At 40.8% G+C, this 9,276-nt stretch overlaps 1 protein-coding gene and 1 pseudogene across 1 annotated transcript; one reads left to right on the forward strand and one right to left on the reverse strand.

Annotated features, from left to right (window-relative positions):
• Positions 1 to 4,118: 4,118 nt before the first annotated feature.
• On the forward strand, positions 4,119 to 5,189 carry LOC146553107 (uncharacterized; annotated as a pseudogene).
• An 891-nt stretch (positions 5,190 to 6,080) lies between these two features.
• LOC146553108 (tripartite motif-containing protein 16-like) lies at positions 6,081 to 8,409 on the reverse strand. Its single transcript, XM_085254881.1, has one exon. It carries the CDS (start codon positions 8,215 to 8,217, stop codon positions 6,550 to 6,552), a length of 1,668 nt encoding a protein of 555 aa, XP_085111007.1. The 5' UTR covers positions 8,218 to 8,409; the 3' UTR covers positions 6,081 to 6,549.
• Between the last annotated feature and the right edge of the window lie 867 nt (positions 8,410 to 9,276).

Here is a 9,276-nt window from a genome sequence, read left to right on the forward strand (position 1 = left end):
ACTTCAACATGACGAGACTTCAAAGACTCCAACAATGTTCATACAGTGAGGATAAATAATGTTTTTTTTTATTATTTATTATAAAAAGGACACAATATAGATATATAAAATGCAGCCAGAACTCCAATAACTAACATGTCCATTAATTTGACACGTTGATTTATATATAATTTCTTTTTCTCTCTTAGCTTTTCAGCTCCACATTTTTACCATTTCTTCCACACTCAACTCTTTTCTACAAGCTGAGCACACAGTGAAGGTAGGGGAGGGCTGGTGGCATTAAGAGATTTGATTGGGCAATCTAGGGGCCAGTTAGTTCTTTCCTTTGGTGAAAGTTGGGCTCTTCAATTCAGCATGGTACAACTCCAAAGATTCTGCAACATCAAACCCTCTGTCTGCTAATATTACATCCAGTTACAAGATGAGCTTCCCGACCCCCTGAACTACAGATGCCCTACATGACTGTTAGGACAACTTATGTATTGCAAGTATGCAGTACTAAGAATAACTTGATGTTTCTGACTTTGCATTATGAATTGTTTATCCACTGACAAACATTTCAAGTTCTACTAAATTAAAAGACAATTTGTGGTAACCTGATTAGGATTCAAAAAGAATAATTAACAACACTTCTTGTAATGGTGTTAAAATCAGCCCAGCTTTTATTTTCATATGCAAAAAGTAAAAGCAAATCAGCCAACATACTGGACACATAATTGTCAATTATACTGTCACCATTGTTACTGGTATTGAAAGCTTATTGATAATTTGTCCAAGTAAGGAATGCCCTCTCACAAATGTCATGTGACAACCTCATTGGCTTACGGAACTGTGATGTCACACACATTTAGAATCTTACCACCACTGTGATCCTTCGATCCTTTGATCCTAAAACCTATAAATAGGGGTGAGACGCAAGAACTTTTAGTCCGTTATTCGCAGCATTTATGTTTGCAGCATTCAAACGAACGTTCGCCAGAGAAGCCCTTTTTGGATCCTTTTCAGAGTCACTGTTAACAGATTCCAACATGTCTCCAAGAAAGCAGAAAAAAAGAGAAAACGTAAAGCCCAGCGCTCCTCTTTGCAATCGAGAAGACGATACGCAACTGCAGAAGATGTGCTTGGAAGAAATGCATGAGGAAAATCTCATGAACAATCACAATACGCGACACCCGCCCCAGCCAGAGTACACCAATTACATCTGGGAAAGTTTTTTTAAACAACGAACGGAGATTATCTCCGTATTACTGAGAGAGCACTGTGAGAGAAGGACCGCTGAAGCAGATAAACTGTTCAGACAGCTTCTCGATAAGGAAGATATTATAAAGGAGAAAGAAATGGAACTCCTAGACATGCGGGGAAGGATCTTTGAGCTCCAAGCAAAGCTTAATAAAGTACAAGAAAAACCAACAGAAGAAATCCTCCAACAGAAGAAAAACGAGAAAGAGAGGGAAAAAAAGATTCAGGAGCTGCAAGTAAAGCTGGATGAAGCTCTGCAAAAAAATCAAGAACTCCTCCAAGAGAAGAAACAACTGGTCATAAAACTCCAAGGCACTGAGATAAATGAAAAAGTGCTGAAAGGAAGGGTTGAGTTTCTTCGAAAGAAAGCGCAACAGACCATGAAAAAGGAAGATATGGATTGCAAGCTTCAGGACAGCGAGAAACACAAGGAAGCCTTGCAAATAAAGCTTGATGAAGCTCTGCAAAAAAATCAAGAACTCCTCCAAGAAAAAGAACAAATGGACATAAAGCAGCGCAAACTGCAAGGCATGGAGGGAAAGTACAAAGCACTGCAGGCGAAGCTTGATAAAACACTGAACAAAAATAAAGAGTTGCTTCAAGAAAAAAAGCAACTAGAAATTAAACAGAAAGAAACGGACTCCAAGCTTGAAGGCGTGGAGGAAAAATACACCGCGCTGAAAATAAAGCTTGATAAAACAGTGCAAAGAAATAAGGATTTCCTACAAGACAAAGAACAATGGGAAATAAAGCAGAAAGAAGATAAACAAATTCTCCAGGACTTTGAGAGGAAAAACCAACAACTGCAAGACTGTTATAACCAACTGAACTCCAAAACAACTGAGCTGGAGGGGGAAAAGAAAAAAGTGCAAAAACAATGCTCAGAGATGCAGAGTAAGCTCAGTGACATGCTGAGAAAAAACACAGAACTGGAGAAACTTTCCAACAATTTGAAGTGCAAAAACACTGAGGTGCAGATGTTAAAGCAGCAAGTAGAGAAAAGAAACAAAGACCTGCAGTGTACACTTCAAGAACTCGAGAGAAGTCAGCAGCTACAAGACGCACACAACAAATTACAACACAGTTATACAGAGATGCACGAGGCAAAGCTTATGCAGGAGGCCAAATGTAAAGAACTGAAAGAAAGGCTGGAAGAAAAACAAGCCAAATTAGAAGAAGTGGAGACAACATGCAGGAAACTTGAGAAGGAAAACACACAAACAATTGATGAGTTACGAACCCTCATCCTAGAGAAAAGAGTGCTCGTGGAAAAGATCACGGAAAAGAAGAAAAAACGCTTCCGCTTCTTCTGGAGAAAGAGCACTCCTGCTTTTTCTACTTTTTCTACTTTTCCTTCTGCTGATGTCACCCCGTCTTCCTCCTCCACCGTTGCATCGTAATTTTCACCTTAACTCCTAACACCTGCCCCATCTCCCCCCCCTCTCTCTTTCACCCTCACCCCCCAACCAGTCCCGACAGTTGACTGGCCCCTCTAGAGCCTGGTTCTGTCATAGGTTTCTTCCTTTAAAGGGAGTTGTTCCTATCCACTGTCGCACCCAGTGCTTGCTCAGAGGGCATAGTTGGGGTTCTCTCTCCTCTCTTTCCTCCTTTCTATCCCTTTCCTTTACCCTCTTCTTTAACCCCCACCCCTCCCCCTTTTCTATTCCCCCGCTTTTCTATTTCCTTAATAATTTAATAATAAACACAATTGGCTACATTTTAAATGTGTCTGATCAACGTCTTCATTCAAGAATGAATTGTCTTTCTCACGGAGTCATGTGTATTTTGTGTTTTCCTCGGGCTGGTGATCCCCGCGGTCGTTCAGCCCCGGAGTCCAGAGTTTTAGTGTTTTAATCACATTTAGTGTTACATTTTAGATCACCACAATAGGATATCCATAATTTAGGATTCAGGCATTTGTTTTAGTTCAATATCGTAATCATTCTATGACTGAGTAGTTTACAGAACCTTCAGTCTGCACCAATAACTTCTGTTGGAGCTATTTGTTCTTATTTTTTATTATTTTGAAATTAGTTAAAGTTTGTTGTTAGTTTACTTATATTTTGGGGTTTATTTACAAGTTTATTTGTAGGTTAATATTTGTTTCAATGTTTTGTTTGTTTGATGTTACCTTGTTAAATTAGTCAGTAAAAGCTGTAGGGCCATTTTGTTTCTATAAATAAAGAGACTGGTATAGGACCAGCATGCACTGGGGTGAGCCTATGGTTTTTTACTAGAGCAGGAGAAGCAGCAGGACGTAACTAAAAATGGATCTTGTTATTGCTTGCCAAACTGGATAAAATAAACCATAAGAACGCAACTTTAAAGTTTGGACAGTGGACTTCTTTTGCCTGCGTACGAAATATTATCTCAGTGCAGCAGTGGCTTGTGGACTTTTAATTGTGGGATGTTTGGTTTGTCAAACAAAAGGAATTGCCACTACAAAAAGTAAAAAACCTGCCCGTGGACAAAGGAATAATCCTTCATTAATGGATATGTTGGATATATGGATTTCAAGGATCACCGTCGAACTCGAATAAAAGTTACTGGATCGTCTGTAAGTACTCCAGACGGATTTGATGTTGAAGCCTGGATCAACATGTCACTCGTTCATCAAAGCTGGTGAGTGACAATATTGTTTAAGCCGTAAAGGAAAACGGTGAAGCTATTGGAGTTTAAAGACATTATTTCACTACAAAGACTGATGAACTGAGTTTTGATGTACTAAATTTGTGCATAATAGGATCACTAATTGAAACATGCCAACGCCCTCCGTGGAAATGTTTGTTCGGTGCAATCATGTTTGCGCTTTATGCTATGGATTCTCAGTGTGCTGTGCATCTTTATAATGTTTGAAATAATCCAAGAGGACAATAAAAATGTCGGATATTAAGAGTAAACAAGAGAGTAAACAAGAGGATGACACTCAGATGCAAGCAGAGAAAAGAAGCATCAAATTTACGCCAAAAGGTTTGGATTTGTATATAAAGACATGCCAAGAAAAGCGGAGTTCAATGTGTAAGCAAGCATCTAAGTACATGGGGAAAACTTCTGCTTTAATGACCTCACATGAGAACGTTAAGGAAGTGTCTTCTGAATTTGGGAAGTTTATTAAATGCTATCAAGATGCAAACGCTTTGCAAGAATCCTTTTTAAGTTTGCCACTGCCAGAAGATGAAGTGAAAAGGCAAAGCGCACATTTTCAGTCTAAGGTGACAGCATTCTCTGTTTTTATGGACAAAGTAAAGGTTTGTTTGCAGGAAGCAGGCGAGCCGTATACTGAACAAAGCAATACTGCTCTTAATGATCAAGCTGTTGAAAGTTTGGATGAAAATAAATCCTGAAGACAGTGTCTCTAATATCTCAAGTGTAAAGCCACCTTCGAAAACATTGTCACAGCAAAGTCGAATTTCATCAACATCTTCCGCACGCATTAAAGCTGCGGCTGACAAGGCAGCGTGTCAGGGTTCCTGGGTCGTTGACCCAGTGATTTCAGTTTGTTCATGTTCAGTTCGGTTCGCCACATTAATGTTCTCACTTCCTGTCTTTTCCCGTGTCAGCTTGTCTCCCGTGTCATTAGTCAGATTATGTTCAGCCCTGTACTCACCTGTTTCCAATCATTGTCATCATCCACCTGTGTATTTAAGTTCCTCGGTTTCACCAGTTCTCTGTCGTGTCATTGATGTTAATGATGTATGTCCGATGTCGTCTGTATGTCCAGTCAGTCAGTCAGTCCTTAGTTCATTCATTCAGTCAGCCAGCCATTTCCTCCCTCTGTACTGTTTGCTCACTCCTTCGGCAATAAACATCCACCTTCACCTACCTGCCTGTGAGTCCAGCGTTTGGGTCCTCCTCCTCTCATCCACGACACTACCCTTGACACAGCGCTCATGGAGCGACTCGCTGCAATAAAGAAAAACATTCTATTGAAGCGCAAGAGGAAAAACTGAGAAAAGAAAAGGAGAAATTATCCTTGGAAACAGAGTTGGCAGCAACTAAGGCAAAGCTTCGTGTCTTAAAAATAAACTCAGTTTGTAGCTCTGAGCGTTCTGATGGAATGAACTCTTATTTTGAAAGAGGGCACGTACAAGAAGCGCCTTGTGCTGATACATTTGTTCCGGCAGAAAGAGATTACTCTGGTACAAATTCTACATCTGAAACACAAGTAATCATACCTCAAAACTCAATCAACTGGAAGCAGAACAAATTCCACTGTTCTGCATAGTTGTTTGTTTTGTTCACACAGCAATCATTTACTAGAGAATTGTAAGCAGTTTAAAGCTAAAATTCATCGGGATAAGCTGACTTTTATCAAGGAAAGGGGAATTTGTTTTGGTTGTTTAAAAGTTGGTCACATAAGCAAAGACTGTAGGAGTCATTTGAGACACAGCAGCTGAGCAAATGATCATTTCATGCTGAAGACATCCTCAGACAGATTTAAACACATACATAAACACAGCCTGGTGCCAATAACACAGCTAATGACACTGCTGTATCACTGGCTTTACTGATTAAAGACCATATCTGAAGGAAATCTTTGAACACAACAGAAAGTGACCTTTTAAACCTGCGACACTGATGCTGCATTCAAGGACCATTAAAAACATTTGAAAGGACTTAAGAACATGAAGAAAATGTGACTTGTTTCTCTGTAATGAAGCTGTTTTAGTGAAGAAAGTTGAAAGGTCACAGAGCGACTGCTGAATCTTCTGCTCTAAACATGAACTCTGAACTTTGTGATGCTTCAGGAGGAAAACTGCTTCAGTTATTCTCTCAGATTAGTTTCATATTTTCTGCATCAGATTTGAGTGAGATCCTGGAATGAAGACAGAAGAAAAGACTTTGTTCAAAGTTTGATTTATAGTCAAACCTTCCAGTTTATTCACACAATAAAACATCAACACAATATATGAATTCATTCATTAAAATCACAGTTTTTCCTCATTTGTTTGATGATTTTGACAAAAACAAACACAAACACACACACATGGTCTGCCATACTCATAAAGAGAAATGTCGACATTGTTCAAGACAAATATTCCAGAAACATTTAGAGGATAGAGAAGTTTACATTTTCATGTGGAGAAATATTTTAGTAAATCAAAATGATGATGAGCAGTGATAGCCTCCATAAACAGTCACAGGAAAGATCTCCTTTAAAAACTCAGAAACATCAAGAGAACAACTAGAAGATGTGGAGGTACCACCCATAATGTTTGACTGACAGCTGATCTCTGTGCAGAAATGATGGAGAGAAAATAAAATGAAACTAAAATACAGATTTAAACACACAATATGAAAGACTTCAGTCTATTTGAGCTTAATTAACTCAGCAGTGGCTCCATAATTACAGTAAACCAACAGTCCAGCATAGAGCGGCTGAGTGAATGTGGTCTGGACTCTGTGGAGGAGAGTCATGGTTTCAGAGACACTGTAGAAGGACAAAATACCTGCTCTGTGATCCAGGTACACTCCTACTCTGGAGGAACAAGGACCTGAGAAAGGAGTTTGGATGTTGTTGTACCAAAATGTATAACTGTTGTTGTTACAATCTAATGACCAAGATTTGTCATTACGTCCAAATCCACATTCATTACCACATCCTTCTCTGCTGATATTCTTGTATGCGACTGCTACATAAACTCTTCCCTCTCTCCACTCCACCTCCCAGTAACAACGTCCAGTCAGACTCTCTCTACTCAGGACCTGAGACCAGTTAGTGAATCTGTCTGGATGATCAGAATAAGACTGTTGTTGATTCATCCGTGTTGCTTTTCTGTTCCCCTCTGATAATAACAGCAGTTTGTGTGCTGTGTTTGGATCCAGTGTGATTTCACATGAATATTTTAAGAATCCAGCTCTGGTCTTTGGCTCTGGTGGATCTGACAGTAAAACATCCACTTCAGTGACTGTCAGTGAGATGTTTGTCCATTCCTCTCTCAGAATGTCCTGTAGTTTATCTCTGACCTCTGACACAGCTGCTGTCACATCCTCAAAGTAGCTCAGAGGACGGATATTGATGCTGGATGAGTCTGTAGACTCACTGAGTGCTGACAGTGAGGGGTAGTTGTGTAGAAACTGGATGTGATCCTCTGTGTGTGAGAGCTGCTTCAGCTCAGCATCTTTCCTCTTCAGCTCAGTGATCTCCTGCTCCAGCTTCTCCTCAAGCTCTTTGACTCGACTCACTTCAGTTTCCTGCTGGGATCTGATCTGCTGCTTCACATCAGAGCTTCTTTTCTGGATGAGATGGATCAGCTCAGTGAAGATCTTCTCACTGTGCTCCACTGTTTGATCAGCAGACTGATTGATGGCCTCCACCTCCTGTTGAAGCAGCTTCACATCTTTCTCTCTGTCCTGGATTCTCTGCTGGATGTTTTGTCGACTCACCTCCAGCTCTCTCTGCCTCTCAGTCCTTTCTGCTGCAGCTGAGACTGTGTCGTGGCCTTTATGTTCATCCACAGAGCAGAGATAACAGATACTCTGCTGATCAGTACGGCAGAACATCTTCATCACCTCATCATGACGAGAGCAGATGTTCTCCTGGAGCTTCTTGGAGGGCTCCACCAGCTTGTGTTTCTTTAATGGAGCCACATCATAATGAGTCTGAAGGTGTTTCTCACAGTAAGATGCCAGACAGACTAAACAGGACTTGAAGGCTTTCATTTTTCTTCCAGTGCAGACATCACAGGCCACATCTTCAGGTCCAGCATAGCAGTGATCAGCAGGAGCAGCTTGGAGTCCAGTCTTCTTCAGCTCCTCCACTAAATCTGCTAACATGGTGTTTTTCTCCAGGACAGGCCTCGCTGTGAAAGTCCTCCGGCACTGAGGGCAGCTGTAGATTTTCTTCTTTTCCTCTTCATCCCAGAAGCTTTTAATACAGTTCATGCAGTAGCTGTGTCCACAGGGAATAGTCACCGGATCCTTCAGTAGATCCAAACAGACTGAACAGCAGATTTTTATTTGATCCATTTGATTCATGTGCTGTGCCGTTTCACCGTCTCTCAGTGACTGTCAGACAGTTTCACTTCCTCTGAACAGAAACAACCTTTGTGCTCTGAAGGGAAACAGATCTCTGCTCTTGTTCACCTCCTACAGGAAATGAGGCTCACCAGCAACTGCATTTACACCATGTTGTTTAGACCCATCCTGATACAGACACATCTGTGAAGGGAGGCACTAAAGAAATATTCTTACAGAGCGACCAAGAGCCAATCACATGATGCAGGGTGTGGTATGTTTGGTTACAACATGCAGTAACAAGTCTGACCCAGGCAAACTGGGCCCTGTTTCAGGAAGCCGGTTTAGAAAACTCAGAGTGAAAAACGATACGCAGGGTTGAGTAACCCCGAACTGTCCAACTCGGAATATTCGGTTTCAGAAAGGCTGATAACAATTAGTTCAGTCAACGCGGAGTTGCTTTAACCCCAAGTGAAGCGCGCGGACGAGGATACATAAAGCCCTGATAAGCGGAGCACAGATTAAGCGAGTCACCATGGAGACGGAGGGAAAGAAGGCGCGGTCAATGTATTTTACAGCGCTTGAGGCCGAAATTCTGATGGCAGTATATGCCGATAACACGCAAATTCCGCGGAAAAAAGTAACACAGCCACAGCTGCGAAAGACAGGGAGCATGTATGGCAAAACATAGCCGACAGAGTCAATGCGTGAGTGTTAATATAAACATTGATCGAGGGATTTCCACCCATTTAACACGTTATTTTATCATATGTTATTTTATTTGTTATTTTAAACATTTTATTTTGTGATGTGATGTGAGCGCAGGTGCAACCCAACAGGCCCCAAACGTTCCTGGCAGCAAGTAAAAATGAAATATGAAAATATAGTCCAAACAGGTAAGGTGTAATTGTATTATGAGCCATAGTGCTTGGTCTGTTTGTCCCATGTAAATCAATTGCAGTTAGAGGCTACATTAATTTTCTTTCTGTAAGCACTTATTGAAATTATCTGAGCACATTACAAGTACATATTTGCTTACTCTGTATGCTCAAATGTGGCCCGTTATAGCCAACAGAAAAA

This window comes from Mchenga conophoros, linkage group LG18, assembly GCF_057382185.1.
Source record: "Mchenga conophoros isolate Kocher_MC1m ecotype Shallow Benthic linkage group LG18, M_conophoros_male_GT1.1, whole genome shotgun sequence".
Classification (NCBI taxonomy): domain Eukaryota; kingdom Metazoa; phylum Chordata; class Actinopteri; order Cichliformes; family Cichlidae; genus Mchenga; species Mchenga conophoros.